Genomic DNA, 19,698 nt, shown 5'->3' on the forward strand with positions numbered 1-19,698 from the left:
GTTTATACAAAAGTAAGTAAAAACACAAATTTTGTTTTTTAATTAAAATTGTAATATAATACCACTTTAATTTCATAACAAGTGCACATTTTATTAATAAAACCCTCAGCTGTCAAATTTGTCTCGAATTGCAACATTACGTCAAGACTGAAAGAAGGCACTGAGAAGAACCATAATTTGTTTTGTTTTTTATATCTGTCGTTTCTGTTATTAACAATCGTGGAAAGTTTTGAACCATAGAGAAAAAATTTTATTCAAGTGTTTATATAATATTATTTTTACAATTAATTTTATTATAATTTTATTATACATTTTAGAATTTTTACGCATGCTTGTTACCATTCAAAATGCATACAATCCTTTCTTTTGATATTTTTGAAGGATCAAATAAACGAATGGGCAAACATGACTGGCTTCCTATGCGCTCTTGGAGGAGTCTGCTTACAAAGGAAATCGCCATGTAGACCTCCATTATCAACTAGCTCACATTCTGGTTTATCCTCGATGAGTTCCATTGGAAGTAGTAATCTTGGTTCAGAACCAATTTCCGGCACTAGGAAGTCAAATACACTTCAAAGTCAACAAACACCACAAGATCAGAGGCAATATTGTCCTGTGACTTCGTAAGTATTTTTAATATTGCTACTAATATATCATTATTATCTCTGTTTTTATCCGTACGCAGAGTATGTTTGTTTAATTCACATTTAAATTCCTAAATATTTTATAGAGGACTACGTATTATGCACCAGAAGGCATATATGTATGTCTTTTATCTCTAACAGTCTGTCTTTGTTCACACTTCGACATGTTTCGTCTTTATTGAGACTCATCAGACAGTGCCTTCCTAAATATTGATTTTCTTTTGCAGATTCGTTGACCTGCTGTTACGCCTGTTGGTCTGCAGTAACGAAAAATTCGGTGCTCAAATACAAAAGCATGTAAAAGAATTGATAGGGCACGAAATGTCTTCGGCGTTATATCCAATATTATTTGAACAAACAAAATCCATAGTAGATAAGTTTTTTGACCAACAGGGACAGGTTGTAGTCAACGAAGTAAATACGCAGTTTATTGAGCATATAGTGTTCATCATGAAGAATATTTTAGACTGTACAAAAAACGATCAACCATCTGAACATTTAGGAGTGACCAGTATAGAAGGAATGATGTTGGCAGTAGTTAGATACGTCAGACATCTAGACATGACAGTTCATGCAATACACATGAAGACGAAATTGTGCCAACTAGTAGAGACTATGATGAACAGAAGAGACGATCTGGCCTTCCGCCAAGAAATGAAATTTAGGAACAAACTAGTTGAATACCTTTCAGATTGGATCATGGGAAATTCCCACCAAATTGCTCCCCCTGGTTCCGGCGATGTTACAACTATTACCAGAGAATTAGATCAAGCCTGTATGGAAGCAGTCGCTGCGCTACTTCGAGGTCTTCCATTACAACCCGAGGAGTCTGATAGGGGTGACTTAATGGAGGCAAAAAGTCAGTTATTTCTGAAATACTTTACACTTTTCATAAATTTATTGGGCGACTGCACCGAGCCACAAGAAGTGGACAAAGATCTTGGAAAACAAAAGGTGTTCAGTGGAAAACATAATACTTTGAGAAATGCTACCATACAAGCTATGTCAAATTTGTTATCAGCTAATATTGATAGTGGACTTATGCATTCTATATGTAAGTATTTTTTGATCCTATAAATATTAATATAGAGTGTAATCTTACTAATAGTAAACTGTAAACTACCCCGGCACTTTTCTTATGAAAGGTGGTTTCAGTTAAATTGGCTGAAACTTTGGCAGAGATTTTGGTCATGCCGATCAAAAGTTGTCATTGCCCCAAGAGTCCGAAAATAATCAGGGTTCAAAGTGTTGGTTCTTAGGCAGTTTGAATAATACATATTTGTATAATATACAAGGTGATAGTAAATAAGTTCAACAAACTTCAGGGAGTAATTCTGCAGAAAAAATAATGACAGTTTGCTACATAAACGTTTCGTTTTCCGAGATACGGGGTGTTGAAATTTTTCTTACAAACTGACGATTTATTTATTGCTCTGAAACTGGTTGACATATGCAAATGAAATTTGTTGTGTTTTTAGAGGTAGTTGTTGCTCGTTTTTTGTCATATAATGAAGAATTTTATATTCATCATGATCGTGCATACGGGTAATGGTCTCAATTTATTTAAAGCAAAAAATGGTACGCCACGAGATATTTCAAATTAAAAATTATTTTTGAATTCTTCTTTTAATTTGTGTAAAAAAATATATTCTTTATTTTTCATATGAGGCACCGTGTTTATGGAAAAAAAATGTTGCCGCGTATTTTTCATTTCTTTAATACATTCTCAAGAACTATCTAATACAATAACATTAAATAATAAACTCACAGAGCTTTATATCGGTCCTAATAAATTTATTTAGTAATTAAATAGATACAAATTTCGGTAATTATTTAGTAAGACGGAACGCCCCAAAAAATGCCCAATTTTTTGTGGACTTGTGGCCGAAAAAGTGAAAAAAATCCTAAAATTTTAATGTTTTCTTCAAATAATCGAAAAATACAGAAAAAATTTAAAAAAAGTATTATGAACCAAAAAAATTTAATTTATACAAAATACAAAATATATTTATGTCTTAATAAAAAAAACGTAACTAAAACATATTAAATATCACTAATTTTTACTGTTAAATTATGAAAAAATGCGTAAAATTGTTTAAAATAATCAAGATTTTTAATATCTCAAAACAATATGGCGGACATGCGCAGGAAGTTAAATTTTATGTACATTCGACATTGTTGCCAGTTTTAACCTTTAAAAGATCTAAAAATTTCATGAAAATTACTTACCTTAATATTATACTGAAATACAACAAACCTCGCAATAGTCACAGTATCAGTCACCCGTAAAATGAAAATTAATATTTGTAATATATACTTACGACATCTTACTCATTCAGACATATCTGAACTAAGCAATGTTTTAAACCAAGTTCAACATTCAAAAATAACATTAGGCGATTTTAACTGTCACAACAGTACTTGGGAACTAACAAAACAGACAAATGTGTTAAGCTCTTAAATAATCTCATTGATTATTTTATATTTAGTTTTACTAAACACTGGCAAATCATACAATGTGGTCAATTCACAAGGTTCAATTCATACAATGGTACATTTTCTGCTATAGATCTGTCTTTATGCAGTTCTTCGCTAGCTCCTGTATTATATTGGGACACATTGAAGTATTTATATAATAGTGATCATTCCCTATCACAATAGCGATATGCACTAATGATAAATCAACTTTTCCAATTCACCAGACATGGAAAATAAAGTCTGGGATTTATATCGAACTCTCGTAGAAGAAAAATCAAACAACTTTAATTGATAGTGCAAACCAAAATTTTAAATTACTTAATAATATAATCATTTCTGCAGCAACAATTGCAGTGGGAAAAACAGAACTGAGTAAAAAAACATAAAACTAACGATAACCTTTTAACCTATAAAAACCTCAGAGCTCAAAGCAGACAACCAAAAGATGAAAACAAGAAAGTTGAAAAAAGTATGTGTCTTCAATAACAAAGTCCACATGTCCAAATGCATTCAGACAAGAAAGTTAATCCAGAAATACTAGCAAATATAAAGTGTAAAAAATTCGACACCAGACCTGATGATATTCATCCTCTTTTCTCGCGAAATCTTCCTCTGAATGCAAAACTAATGTTAGTTGATATTTTTAACAATATTTTTTATTCACCATGACTTTCCTGATCTGTGTTCGCGGACAACTATAATCCCAATCCTTAAATATAATAAACCAAAAGACGATCCAAATTCCTATCGCCCAGTATCACTTAGTGCTGTACCCGAAAAGTTGTGTAACGTTGCAGAGATCATTTTGAATATTTTTTGTAGCTTTGCGCTTGTTTAAAATTTTATTAGTGGTACCTTCTATTATTTTTCTGATTTAACGTTATTGTATTAGATAGTTCTTGAGAATAAATTAAATAAATGAAAAATACACGTTAGTGTTTTATTTTTTTTGCATAAAAACAGAACCTAATATAAAAAAAGAATAGGCAATCAAAAATGTTTAATGATTTTTATTGAATTTTTGATTTTTAATTTGAAATATCTCATTGCCGCATCATTTTTTTCTTTAAAAAAATTGAAACTATTACCCGTATGTACGCCAATGATGAATATAAAATTCTTAATTGTATGAAAAAAAAATGCAAAATAACTACCTCTTAAAACTAACTAAATTTAGTTTGCATATCTCAACCGGTTTCAGAGCAATAAAGAAATCGGTCAGTTTGTAAAAAAATTTCACCTTTTATCTTGGAAAACGAAGCATTTGTGGAAATACGTTTATGTGGCCAACTGTCATTATTTTTCATATAGAATCACTTCCTAAAGTTTGTTTTACTTATTTACTAACAAACTATATACACTGCTCAACAATTGATAAGGATCATAATTATTTCAAATATTTTAAAAGTTTGTTGACGTAGTATTTTTTCATTGGTTATAGTTAAAAAATATATATTTTTTTTTAAATATAAATAATGAAAAGTAAAAAGAAAATATTTTAACAAGAAAAACAATTTATTGAAATAAAGTAACACAAAATTGTAATAATATTTTGTTGGACTTCCTCGTGAACGAATTAAACTTTTTACTCTATTAGGGATACTTTCAATAATTGCACTCAAAATATTTTGATCCAAAGTTGTCCATATGTGCTTCACGCCTTCACTTAACTGTTAAAGCGTATTCACAGAATTATCTAACACATTTAGTTGTCGTGTTATAACGGCCCAGACATGTTCTATGCAGTTCATGTCTGGTGACTGGGCTGGTCACTCCATTCTGTCAATACTGTGATGGTGTAATCTTCCATTCACTATTACTCAGCAACAGTGCAAGCTTTTTGCTAAGGAGAAAGTATTTGTGCGGCTCCCGGTTAAAAATAAATATTTATAAGAACTGTGATTTTATTTGAACATATTATTTATTAACTTATATTTAAATTATTCTAATGCCTATTTTAAATGTTTCAGATCTTGGTTACAATAAAGACTTACAAACCAGGGCAGCTTTCATGGAAGTTTTAACGAAAATATTGCAGCAAGGTACAGAATTCGACACCCTAGCAGAAACGGTGCTAGCCGATCGGTTTGAACAGTTAGTCCAGTTAGTAACAATGATCAGCGATAAAGGAGAGTTGCCAATTGCAGTAGCCCTTGCTAATGTTGTGACCACTTCACAAATGGACGAACTAGCTAGAGTATTTGTGACACTATTTGACGCCAAACACCTTCTGGCCCCTTTGTTGTGGAATATGTTTTATAGAGAAGTTGAGGTGTCGGATTGTATGCAAACTTTATTTAGGGGAAACAGTCTCGGAAGTAAGATAATGGCGTTTTGTTTTAAAATCTACGGGGCAAGTTATCTACAAAGCCTCCTTGAACCTTTTATCGGTCCTTTATTGGACGATCCTTGTTGCAGTTTTGAAGTTGACCCAGCTAGATTGGAACCAAATGAAGACATAGAAGAAAACCGACAGAACCTAATAGCTTTAACACAAAGAGTTTTCAATGCGATTGTTAATTCAATTGACAAATTTCCACCCCAGTTGCGGTCAATGTGTCATTGTCTCTATCAAGTTTTGAGTAAAAGGTTCCCTCTAGTTCCTCAGAATAATATAGGAGCTGTGGGAACAGTGATATTTTTACGCTTTATTAATCCTGCCATAGTTTCTCCACAGGAAATGGGTATTGTCTGTAAACAAGTACCAAATTCTGTGAAAAGAGGACTTATGTTGATGTCTAAAATCTTGCAAAACATTGCAAATCACGTCGAATTCAGTAAAGAGCAACATATGCTTCCATTCAACGATTTTTTACGAGCGCATTTTGAAATTGGACGACGATTTTTTGTCCAGATTGCATTAGACTGTGAAACCGTCGATCAAACCTCACATTCCATGTCATTTATTTCAGATGCAAATGTCTTAGCGCTTCATCGGCTGCTATGGAACCACCAAGAAAAGATTGGAGATTATCTGTCAAGCAGTAGAGATCACAAGGCAGTAGGAAGGAGGCCTTTTGACAAAATGGCAACACTGTTAGCTTATTTAGGACCACCGGAACATAAACCAGTTGACTCACAGTTAGTACATACATATTTGTATTTTTGTTTTTAACATCAATTTAATTTAATAATTAATATTTTCTTTATTGTCATACCCTGTATATTGTACAGATTGTGAAGAACTTTTTTCTTTACAGTATGTTGTTTTCATCGTATGCAAGGTGGAGTTCAATAGATATGTCATCGAACAACTTTGAGGAATTGATGGTTAAGCATAATATGCACGAAAAGGAAGAGTTCAAATCCATAAAATCGTTAAATATATTTTATCAAGCAGGTACCAGTAAATTCGGACACCCTGTATTCTATTATATTGCCAGAAGATTCAAGTAATGTAGCCTACGTTATTTAAAGTGATTTATTTTAATATATTTCTGCGTTTTAGGTTTGGCGAGACAAATGGAGATCTTTTAATATACCACGTGATTTTAACTCTGAAACCATTTTGCCATGCTCCTTTTGAATTGGTTGTAGATTTTACCCACACATGCACAGATAATAGATTCAGAACAGAATTTTTACAAAAATGGTTCTATGTTTTACCTGAAGTTGCATATCTTAACCTAGCAGCTGCTTATATTTATAATTGTAACAACTGGGTCCGTGAATACACCAAATTTCACGATAGGATTTTAGTTCCCCTAAAGGTATGTAATTATATATACATTCACTGGCACGAAAAACGGGCACCTTTATAATTTCTTTTACAAATTTGGCAACCAATGAATACGGTTTAGCTGAAATCCCTAAAGATAGTTTTTAACGAGAAATGTCTTTCAAATGGAAATTGTCCAGGTATTGTTAGAAAATCTCAACAATATGAAAGTTATCATCTTACCCTCACTTCAGTGCTACAAGTAGGCTGCGCATTTTGAAGCGTTTGAAGGGAAGTTTTTTCTTACTATGACATTTATGTTTATTGATGTCTATTATTATCGTACTTGTGTCACTTTTTGGCAATTTTAAGATGTCTTTGAGTGCAGAAATTGTTGCTCTTATTCAGTATGGAATAAGTCAAGTTTAGGGAGCTAACGCATACTGAGTTTACGAAGTACTGTGCAACGTGTCTTTCCTCGTTTTATAGAGACATGAGCTTACACTCGACGTCCTCAAAGGAGAACTGCTTATCGGCACGACAGTTTTATGTATCTTCAGTACTAAGAATTCGTAATTAAACTGCTATAGACGTTAGAAACAGTCTTCAAGATGTCATAAACGAAAATATTTGTGAACGAACCGTTAGAAAACGGTTAAATGAGGCTAATCTCAATGTTCGAAGACCCGCTATAGGACCCGAACTTTTCGGAGAACATCCTGTAATCAGATTACATTTCGTTGCATAGCGATTGGAATGCAGACAACTGGAGAAATTTGATGTTTTCCGCTGAGCCCAGATTTTGTGTATGTTCCCCGGTGTCGCGGAAGAGTCTGGAGAAGAGATGGTGAACGATATGCCGAGTGCACTTTTTGTCCTAGAGTAAGTTTTCGAGGGGGTTCAGTTATGGTGTGGGCTGATATATCTTCGGAGGCGCGTACAGAATTGTACGTTGTCCCTAGGGGATATCTAACTAAAACTAAAACAATTTTCAATTGACGGTGATTAATTGGAAACATCGCACTTAAAGCCTTATAGAAATTCCCCTTATCAACTTTTCAGAGGCGTGCCAAAATAATATTTTAATTATTTATTTAAACACATAAGTAATTTTTGTAGCCGTTCCATTGCGAGTTCTAACAAACTTTGGACACCAGAAATTTTATGTAACGTTTTTTTTCAAGAGCTACGTAACCCTTTACTTGAGCCCAGATTGCCTCAAAATAGTGATGCCTTTAGCACAAGCCATTGTATGTACAACATGCTGGCTATATCTGTCATGATGCTGTCTAATTACACTTATAAGCTTAGCCTTAACCATGTCTAGATGTTCTACTAATCGGCTGTGATAAGAAGCGTTATCCACCACTATTACCAAATTTGGCTCGACTCGTGAAAGAAGGGATTCAAAGCGTTGGGCCGTCCATGTCTTCGTGATAATTCCCCATTTTTTTTTTGATAAAAAAACTAGTGTACTATCGTCTGAAGAGCCACTCTCACTACCTATATGGGCGACAATCAGTCATTACTCTTTACCCGTTCGTCCTCGTAACCCTGTTGATAAACCGTCCACAAATGCTTGACGAAGTAGTATCTTGTCATATCTCAGATACTGTGTGACCAACATTTACCCACGTTTCGTCCAGATAATAAATGTTTTTATGGTCAGAACGAACGTGTCTAATAGAGCGAAGATATTTTCGTCGCCATGAGACTAAATATCTTTAAATTAAGACAGATTTATGGAATGTTTCGCATATATAAATTTTAAACCTTTTATTATTATCCGTAATGTCTCTTTGCCCATTTTTGGAATGAGGTCATTCTTTTGTCGTAGTGTATTCGAGGTTTGGTGCTTTATTCTCAAAAAAGATAGAATGAATAGTACTGCGTATAAAATTTTTCTGGTAATCATCTAATTCAATTTTTTTTTCTACCACGGCAATGTACTTTTGGAGCATGCACAATCCTAGTCACCTTTTTTCCACGTAAAATGCATTCAATTGTCGATACGGATACTCCCGTTAAAAATGTGTCAGAACGTGATTTCACGATTGTAGCGTCGTGCTTGATCGACTATGAAAAGGTATTTGACAGAGTTCAACATCAAAAGATGATAAACATTTTAAAAGAAGCAGACCTGGATGACAAAGACCTCAGAATAATTTCAGAACTATACTGGAATCAGACCGCATACATGAAAATTAACGGAGAAGAAACAGATCACATAAAAATACTACGTGGAGTTAGACAGGGATGTATCCTATCGCCGTTGATATTTAATATGTACTCAGAGAAAAATTTTAACGAGGCTCTTTACGGAATAGACGAAGGCATCCTTCTAAATGGTGAAAGAGTAAACAATGTTAGATATGCCGACGACACCATGGTGATAGCAGATAGTTTAGAGGAACTTCAGAGGCTAATGGACAGAATAAACGAGTACAGTCAACAGTACGGACTAAACATTAATACCCACAAAACGAAACAAATGATTATCAGCAAGGAGAATATAAATGTGGCTCATCTATACATTATTGGGACGCAGATAGAGCGAGTAAAACAGTATTGCTACCTGGGAACTATTATAGACGAACAGTATAGCAATGTACAGGAAATAAAGTGCCGCATAGGAAAGGCAAGAACGGTCTTTAACAAAATGAGCGCCATCTTCAAAAGTCACAACATATCTCTAGATACAAAAATGAGACATTTGAGATGCTGTTTTCTCTGTGTTGTTGTACGGGGCGGAGACATTTGAGATGCTATGTTTTCTCTGTGTTGTGTGTAGTGTTATTATAAAAAATATTAACAATTCAGTACTAAGCCGACATAAAATTTCACTAACGTACATATGGTAATAACACGCTATAAGAAGTATTCACTTCTGTTGGCACTCTCCAAGTGCCATGCTATTTCTTGTTTCTTTTTTCAATCGGTAATATTAAATATCTTCCGATCCCTATTTTATTTATTCTTATATCTGTCTTTTTCTCTATTCGTTTTTAAAGTATTGTCTGTTAATTTCATTTTTGGAGCTTTTCGGCTGTCCTTTTACTCTATATGTATTCCAGCCACTAGATCTTTTGCCATTTGCTGCTTAGCGAAATATTTACGTTAACTTTCACATTCTTCCAAATATCTCAAGAATGAATCAGCCAATGTAAATAAGGGGGCTGTTATATGAGCGCTAATACCGTCGCGTTGATGCCGCGGAAAGCAGGGCGCATAATTTCCAAGTTATACATGACTGTAGTTGCGCCGTGTTGAGATCACTTTGTCCGCGTTGTCAGAGCTACGTATAACTTGATAATTAATACGCGCTCTGTGGAACGGGTGAACTGCGCGATACCAATGCAACCTGCCGTACTAGCAACGCTTGACGTCAAGATAACGCGGACTCGTCGATGGCAATGTCGTTCTTATAATTTACTCTGGACTGACGCTAACGCGACGATATTAGCGATCGTATAACGGCCCTAAGAGTCATTTATTGCCACTACAATCTGTCCACGTAAGAGGGGGAAGAAGTATTTGTGAATGAATTTTTTTTTATTAAATAATAAATTCAGATGTTATGTCAAATCTGAAAACTAAAAGGTATTTTCTAATGATTAACTTAATGATATTTCTTCCTTCAGATCATAATAGAGTAGAGCGTAGGTAAGATCGAAGGTAGACGAAGACCAGGTACGCTGAGAAAGGCTCAAGATAAAGGAAAATTTTGCAAGATTGTCGCTCATCCTCGATAGCAGAAGGTATTCGAAGAAGAGACATTTTTGTGTTTCTGACATAAAATCATGTTTAAATACTAAATTTTGTCAAGTTGGTTTTAACAAAAGAATAAAATCAAAATAACAAATGAGTCTTAAGTTAGCCAAAGGACTCTACCTTCCTTATGAAACTTTTTTTGGGTAAGGTAATATAGGTTAAATCGACGTACAATCACGTCAACTATCTGCGATTTTCATTTGGCGGAAGAGTTTCTGGTCAACCTGTATATATTTCTTAGAAACTTCTATTCTCCAGAGTGTTGTCACATTTTCATTTTAGTTTATATTTGGATTTATTGCTGCCTACAGTGCTGCATTGTATGCTTTGATTCTATTTATAATTATATTTTAGGGAAACCGAAAAATAATTTTTATAGATGTTCCCAACAAACTTAATGACTACATCGATTCTGAACAACAGAAGCTACCTGGAGCGACACTAAGCCTTGATGAAGATTTAAAAGTATTCCATAACGCTTTAAAATTATCACACAAAGACACCAAAGTAGCAATTAAGGTCGGACCAACTGCTATTCAAATAACTTCGGCAGAGAAAGCGAAAGTACTGTCGCATTCAGTGCTACTGAATGATGTATACTACGCATCGGAGATTGAAGAAGTTTGTTTGGTGGATGATAATCAGTTTACACTGACTATTGCGAACGACAGTAGTCCACTTAGTTTTATACACAACGACTGTGATAGTATTGTTCAAGCTATTATTCACATAAGAAACCGTTGGGAACTTAGTCAACCGGTATGTTATTATTTTGATGTAAATACAGGGTGAGCCATAAGTGCATTGATACTAGCAATTTAAGACGATGTTTTTTCTATATCTTGGTAACATAGTAGAACATCATTTCTTTTTCAGATTTGTTGAAAATAATCAATCTGTAATGACATTAAATTAAGTAAATTGTGTAATTATTTTACAAGTAACATGCAAAAAGTTGTCCCATGGCAATTTTCTATTTATAATTTAATTTTAACAAAAATTATTTGGATATTTGGGATCTACACAAAAAATTATAAAAATAATTGTTTAAAAAACTTGTTGAAAGATCACTGGGAGTCCGTTGCTTTAGTCTTCTATTTGGTAGTGACCTCATAGGTTCGTTGCAAGATTGTTAGGATTATGAGAGTATGACCATGATTCTTGGAATTATTTTCCAAAAATTGAACTTTCACCTCAGCTAGATGTTCGCAATTTAATTGCAAGATTTAAATTTTAATATATCGTAATTTTGTATACAAATGTTTGACTCACCCTGTATTGTTAAAAATGCATATACGTATTCTTAAAATCATATAAGTAAATGGTTGGTTCTATGTTTTAGGATTCGGTAACAGTCCATCAGAAAATTCGACCCAAAGATGTCCCTGGAACTCTTTTGAATATGGCTCTATTAAATTTAGGGTCTTCAGATCCAAATTTAAGAACCGCCGCTTATAACCAGCTCTGCGCTCTTACAGCTACATTTGATTTAAAGATAGAAGGACAGTTGTTAGAAACGCAAGGCTTGTGCATTCCATCCAATAATACCATATTCATTAAATCTGTGTCAGAAAAACTAGCAACGAATGAACCCCATTTAACTTTAGAATTTTTAGAAGAATGTATACAAGGATTTAGGGTATCAAGTATCGAATTGAAGCATTTATGTTTAGAATATATGACACCATGGTTGCCTAACCTCGTTAGGTAAGTTTAATGTTGAAATAAATACATCCTTCCATTTTTGATAAAATCTGCCGCAGTTATAGACGAAACGTCAGAAATACAGATTATGGAAACAATTTATAAATCCCGACAACAATGGGCCTTTACATTCACTCACATAGTAGTAATCCCGATCTCGGGAGGCTGGGGAGGATTGGCCTCTGTACACGCCAGGAATGAATTATCACAACCACAACTCTCCTCAGGCACTACTACATCACCCTCCTCCCCATCCACACAATCCAATTCACTGTGAGAGAGTACTGTCATTTCATAGGTCCAAGTCAAGTAAAGGTCTTCACAAATTAGACGTCTTCTCCCCGTAATGTCCGGGACATTTTTTATCGTCCTGAAGGCGGTATATATTTATAGTATAGAACTTAGTTCCTTTTCTTTTTCTACAAGTAACTTAATGGGATAACCAATAAACTGAGAGTGTTTCTTTACTATTTCCTTAATTGTACTCTCTTCTAAAAATTCAGTTTGAATGCTCTTGATGTACAGAATAATTTTTGTACCACGCTCCAATGGCTCTCCAAAATCTGGTCTTATTGTAAAGCTACCTCCAGTAGAAGATTCCCAAATAAATTTTTTATCATCATTATTTTTTGATACAACCACCACTCGGTCAGCAATTAAGTAGGCTGAGTACAAATCTACACCAAATTGATCTATCATAATAATATCAGCTCCAGCTTGGAGGGATAAATAAATGCTCCACAAATGCCTTTGTCCCAGATTTTGAAATTGTACCTAAGCTGTTAAATAAATCTGCCTTCGTCATACCAATTCCTGTATCGATGTTATTTAAGGTCCATTCGCTCTTGTTTGGAACAGTTTTAATATGCAAATCATTTCCTGAGTCGAGACAAGATGGCATGGCTTATCCAAAGCATCTGAGGAGTTTGAGATAACTCTACTGATTTCTGGATTTGAGCATAATGTGTTTGATGATCAGACTCATCAGTTGAGCGGTTTCAGCCTGGAAGGCGAAGGTCTCGATATCTCTGCTTTCAATTTCTTCAGGCATTTTGGACTAGTTTTAACAAATATTCACGAGTCACAATGTAAAAACCGCTTTGAAATAATTTTCTGCTTTGGAAATTCACTTCGGCAAGTGACGCTCGCTGTCTCAACGTAAAGTTAACTTACAGCCTGACGGTTGGGCATATCCATAAGCTTAACACTCGTATGAAAAGTGGGCCCCATTTATCCTTGTTTTTTTTTTTAAGTTTTGTTAGTAATTTATGTTGTTGACGTACATTTTTGTGTTTAATGTTTTTTGTCTCTAACACTGTTTTGTCTCTGTTTAATGTCTATTTTCCCTCGCTGGATGTAATTCGCGTGGTTTATAGTTCAGCGACTTTTGTTCTTTCATTTTCGTCCATTTGATCCAGTTTTTTTTTCGGAAGTTTTCTATTATAAACCGGTTGTACTTAAGCCAGTTGGCTTATTGTACATCTTGTATTCCTTAATGATAGCTATTCCATAATTTTGGAGCCCTGTACCATCCTGTACAGGTCTAGTTCATAGGTACCATATGTTTTTGGGGTCATTTGATAGTCTTCAAAAATTGTTAGTTTTCTGCGATCTAATGCCTCGCAGTCATGGAAGATATGATTGACTGTTTCAGGTTTTCCAGGCTTCTTTTTAAACATTACTGATTGTATCGTCCCGGAATTTACTGCTAGTTTCAATTGTATGTATCAGTCTTCTAGAGTGTCCAGGGTTGCATGTTTCTGGTTGCAATGTTTGGATCTCTGTGTTTGGCTGCAAGTGACGTGTCGTCTGCATAGAAGCAGGGTTCCTGTTATTTTGGGAAGGTCAGCTGTCGCACTCGCAACCTTCGGCACTTCGACTTAGACATGACTTGCCTTATCCGAACTCTGAATGTCCAGTTGGCAAGGTACGAAGACAGCAGCTCCTTCATGGCGTTGCTGTACCCATAATTCTTCATCTCGTAGATTAACCCCTTATGCCATACTGTCGAATGATTTACTTACTTCTAGGAAGACTAGAAGTAAGTAAATCATTCGACCTGTGTACTGCCTAACATTGAAGCCTGCTGTGACGTAGTCTGTAAGTGTGAGTACCTGTAGTTCGCTTGAATGTTGCCTTCTTACTTCTACTGGACACTGTACTATGTTAGACGTCTCCCTTCAGCTGATCACTCACACTTACTGATTGATACTACTTTTATGCTTAATTAAGTATTTTCGTTTATACTGGAAGCTCTAAACGTAATTGTAGTTGCCTGCAATTTATTAGTAATTTACTTAGACAAGGAAAGAGCGGGGACGTGTAATCGTATGGAATTCACTGATGCCTAATCCGGCACCAGAAGGGTTGCCAGGTCATATTTGATTTCTTCAGTAGATTGAGAATAATGGATATATATCAATAAATAGATTTTTTTCAAAATTTATAATTGAACACTGATATAATCATCACTTTTTGAACATAATTTTATCATTACATATTTTTTAGTAGATCGATATAGTGTTTCAGTAAATTCAGACCTTGTAACCCTGCGAGAGGTAGTAATGGCCAAAGTACAGGCACCAAAACATGCCGGTCATATCGAAACTGGACTCACTTTGCGAAGGTTTTTCACTTGGCTTCACTTCGTTTTTTTTTGGCTTGCATACGAGTGCATTCGCCAGCACATTTCTTATGTGCTGCAGTTTGTCTTGCACTTAGCAATACTGCAGCAGCACTTCTCTATAAAAAACAAGATTACATAATTAGTGATTTCTTAAACCATGAAAATACGATACGATGGCAATTGTCCGTTGACGCGAACTGACGTAACATTACTCTCCATGTCTCCATAACGTTTTATGTTATCTTGTAATGAGGTTATGGTTATGTAATGTAATGCTTGCGAAGGTTTATTAAATGCGCGTTACCTGTCCTCTCTCTTTCTTACTTACTGGAATCTCCGCGCAGTCGTGGTTGTCTAACGTTATGGTACTACTACCGTCTAGAATGCTAAAAAATGACACATTTTCAACAATTTTGGACTACAAAAAAATATTTTTTCCATTGTTCCCGTATTAAGATGGGGTCAAAAATTTTTCGTCCAAATATTTCTGCTACATGGCGGACAGTTAATCTCTGGTACGGCACATCTGAAACATAAAGTTTGAGAAAGGTCTTAAAAAAGAAGTGCTCTTAGGTGATAGTTTACCAGAAAAAATGAAAATTCTTGATGAAAAAATGAAGAAAAAAACAAAATAGCGGACGTTTGAATAAATTGTTCAAAAAGTGACCCTTTTTCGAGGTAGTAATCAATGACTACGTTTTTAAAACTGGCGGACAATTAATCTATGGATCTAGTCGGTCGATTTTAATAAATTTTGATGCATTTGGTTTGCTTTCTTCAAAATTTGTAATCTTCAAAAGTTGTATAATAATATAAAGAATGTTTTATTGCCATATTTAATAAATAAGATAAAAAAATGTGTCATTTTTTAGCATTTTAAACGGTAATAGTACCTTAATAACATATGCCGGAATCTACTTGCTCAATCATGGTTGCCTACTATTTGGAGTAAATTTTATAAACTACTACATGTACAGTTTCCCCAACTGAGGGTTTTTATCACTTAAGATACTAATATATTCTTATATACAACTTCGGCTTTGTGTGATATTTTCCTCACAAATTTTAGAAACTCTAGAATAGTAATATTTGTAGATTTTGTAAAGCATCGGAAGAAAACAAAAGGCAGAAACAAGTGGCGGGTATAATAGAAAAATTAATCCTGCTCACTATAGAAGAAACCCAGATGTACCCTTCAATCCAGGCAAAAATATGGGGCTCGATCGGACACGTTCCGGAACTGATAGATATGGTGCTAGATAATTTTATTCACAGATCTGTAAATTCTGGACTAGGTTCACCTATGGTAGAGATTATGGCAGATACGGCTGTGGCTCTGGCTTCAGCAAATGTGCCTCTGGTGGCCAAAAAGATTATTGGTCGGTTATGCAGGGTAATAAAAAAAGTACGCATTCTCCAAGAGGATGTTTAATATAAGCATTAATGTGAACTATGCTCGTTTGGTGTCCCGATTTCCAATTATGCAGTTTACTGATCAGTCTATAACATCAAACTAAAACTAAAATGATTTATTCTATGACGTTAACTTAATTTTAATAAAAACTTGTCAATTTATTTAATTATTATAATTTTTAGTGTTTACTGAGTAAACCTAAAATAAATAAATCGAATAAAAACAAGACTAACAGTTTTAAGATACTAAATATCATATAAGCTTTGTGATAAAATGTTATATTTAATCAATTACATTTACGAGTTTAGGGCTTTAAAAAATTAAATAATTTTGGATCAGTAAACTTTGTAAAGTGTTTCCAAAGTCATTTGGACTGATTGTGTCGATTTTTGATGATGTTACATTTGGTGTCAAGGATATTTCTTTGTATGTTTTTAATTGTTAAATATTTATTTTCTAAATAACTAACTGCAGTATCCTGAATGCCGTATATTATTACTCCATACTTCCTTTGTCCATACCAATCTATTTACAAACGATAATATATTTGCTTGATATAAGAGAAACATAAATATATCAATAATAAGTGGACACAAAAATGTTATTTTTCTAGAAATATTCCGGACACTTAGTTGTTATCATTCATTGTGGTTGTCATAAATCCTCTTAATGCTTATGTTAACTTTCTTCCTTTAAATACAGTTACAGTAAACCAAATAAATTCTGTCACACACATTATATATATATATATATATATATATATATATATATATATATATATATTAAATTAATTATATATTAAACCAAAAATTATTTTTTACTTCATTTAAGACATTATTTATAAGTTTACTGTTAATACTTTACTTAAAATCCAAAATATTAAAATGTGTGCTTATCCTTTTTTCATGAATGTGTAGTAAAAGGGGTCATCATTAAAGGATAATACTTACTATACTCCAGCAAATAAAAAATGAAATAAGTCGTACGCGAGATCACTTAAGTTTGTCGTATCATTTAGCTGCCAATATGAGTTTTAACAAAAAGCGTGTCAGTAGCGGAGAAATTATTTTTTATTTGGCGTATGGCATACAAAGAACACATAATTAAAAGTAATAGAAAATGTTAAAGGGAATATTAAAAACGAACGTCTAATATATCAATATAATCTAAAACATTTTCAGTCGGATTCAGGGATTCCAGTCGCATTCTTGCTGTTCTGTCAGTATATTACCCTACTTATCTTTTCACATCATTTGTTTGAATTCTTTTCTGCTTTTGTTCAGTTTCTGGTAAAATATTCTTGTCTCTGTTGCCGTACTTAGTTCTTGTAGTTCTTGAAGTTGTTTATTCATATTTTCTCTCTTCGTTCTGTGGTGGATTTGCTTTGCTTCTTACGTAGTTATTTATATTTCTTCTCTGCCTGTCGGGTTCTGTGCGCCTGTTCCATCAGTAAGAATACTCTGTTTTTTCTTTCGCTTATAATCTGACATTCTGTTTTTTCTTTCTGTTATAATCTGACATTCTCCGTCAAACCAGTGATTCGTTCTTCTTCTTTGTTTACCTTTCATGCCGAGTAATTCTTTAGCTGCTTCTGTCATGATGTTTCTGCACCCTTCTCACTCTTCATTTATGTTTTCATGTTTTAGTCTGTTTTCTAGTTTGATATTAATATTTTGTTTATATTCTTTATTTTTGTTCGTATCTGTGAGTCCTTCTACATTGTATCGTGTAGAACCTATTTCCTTTTTTTATCTTTAAAATTCAGGCCCTTGCCCTACTTTCGACCAGTAGTCATCCGAATCCGCATTTGCTCCACTACTGGTTATTATATTCGATTGGTGTCTTGAGTCTACAATAACATGATCTATCATATTTACTGTAAGTCCGTCTGGTGATTTCCAGGTGTCATTATGTATATATTTTCGAGCGAAGTTAAAATTATATAATCGATTTAAAAAAAAACTACTATAAAAGAAGACATTTTTTAAATCAGAGCATCAAAAATATTTAAAATTCGTTATTTCTCAAGCACCAAATTTTTTCATTTTGTTGGCTGGGCTATCATTCCTGTTCCATACCATGCAAGTTAAACTTTCACTTTGTATTCCAGTTCTTCCTTTACGGAATTTTCAGTGTTTTATTAACGCTTGTAAAATGAAAGTATATGCTTCGTTGCATCAATCGTTGATTCATCTGTTGTGTCTTTATTTCGACGTATTGTCAGGACATTGATTAATTCCGCCATTAAATAGACTGAATCGGTTATTTTTGACACTCAAAAGAATTCAATTTTTCTCAGAAATAAAATTCAACTCGTGATAATTGCCTTTCATTCTGTTTACTGCCGAATACGCAGAACCAGTTGCGGGAAGGATTGTATTTGTAACAATTTGATTCATGAAAACTTATTTTATAAACTAGATCTAATATATTATTTTTGAAGTGAATACTTCTTATCGCTCGGTATGATGTTTTGTACGGGCCCGAAATGCTATTTGGCGTGACTCGACAAATCGAGACGCATATAGTAACCTTACGATATATCGTAATATACATAATATACATACATATACAATTATAAATTTAGGATATTTTTTTTTATAACAACTCGAGAACGACTGGATCGATTTGGCTAATTTTTATTTTGAAATTTTGAATTAACAAATTTTCAAATTATGAAAATTAACTAAAATTAATTAAAATTAAATAAAATTCAATAAAATTAAATTAAATAACCAAAAAATGTATAAAATTAAATAAAATTATATAATATTAATTTAGAAGCGTAATTCCTTTGTGGTTAGAGCATTCAAAGATATATCATTTTTTGTGTATGGTGTATTCCAATATTCCAATGGCGGAGAGATTTATGTGTCCATATTTCTTTTATAAGCTGCTGTAATGCCATAATGATATCATGGCCACCTTCTTTATATAGTTCAGCTGGGATATTATCTATTCCGGGTGATTTGTTTGTGGCTCGTTTTTTAACTGCAGGAATCGTTGGTGGTTCCTCTTCCCTCTCGTCTGCTACACTTACCTCATCTCTTTCGTCTTCCATGTTTTCTTGTTCTTCCTTCACAATAAGTGCCTGGTTAAAGTATTCCACCCATCTACTCATTACATCTTTCCTTGTCGTTAATAGGTCAGATTCAGACTTCTGCATTGTCTTGTGGTTGCCTTGAATTCTTTTCTGTTGATGTTAACTTTCTTATAGAATGCTCTGAATTCTTCCTCCCTGTTAAAGTTTTCTATATAATTCAAGCACATGGAAAAATGTATATTGGACAGGCATGCGCTTATAGGGCTAAAGTATTGTCCAGAAAAAACAATTCAGCTCAGAGTCATAACAGGCTTCATTATTTTACATGAGCCAGTCAAGGGACACCTGCATATAATGGGA

General features: G+C 33.7%; 1 protein-coding gene and 1 pseudogene across 3 annotated transcripts in view; one reads left to right on the top strand and one right to left on the bottom strand.

Moving 5' to 3' along the window:
• Positions 1-19,698, top strand: part of Nf1 (neurofibromin 1) — a 77,338-nt gene that overhangs the window by 28,822 nt on the left and 28,818 nt on the right. For 2 of the 3 annotated variants that reach the window (XM_072546790.1, XM_072546791.1), the window contains exons 10-17: positions 382-623; positions 872-1,698; positions 5,093-6,203; positions 6,323-6,514; positions 6,571-6,832; positions 10,906-11,310; positions 11,894-12,258; positions 15,977-16,286. In XM_072546790.1, the coding sequence (XP_072402891.1) occupies positions 382-623; positions 872-1,698; positions 5,093-6,203; positions 6,323-6,514; positions 6,571-6,832; positions 10,906-11,310; positions 11,894-12,258; positions 15,977-16,286 (3,714 nt within the window). The remainder of the gene's footprint in view (positions 1-381; positions 624-871; positions 1,699-5,092; positions 6,204-6,322; positions 6,515-6,570; positions 6,833-10,905; positions 11,311-11,893; positions 12,259-15,976; positions 16,287-19,698) is intronic. The other variant, XM_072546792.1, reaches the window with a different exon arrangement.
• LOC140451968 (heat shock protein 83-like) lies at positions 12,492-13,306 on the bottom strand (annotated as a pseudogene).

Source organism: Diabrotica undecimpunctata, chromosome 10 (assembly GCF_040954645.1).
Source record: "Diabrotica undecimpunctata isolate CICGRU chromosome 10, icDiaUnde3, whole genome shotgun sequence".
In the NCBI taxonomy this organism is placed as follows: Eukaryota; Metazoa; Arthropoda; class Insecta; order Coleoptera; family Chrysomelidae; genus Diabrotica; species Diabrotica undecimpunctata.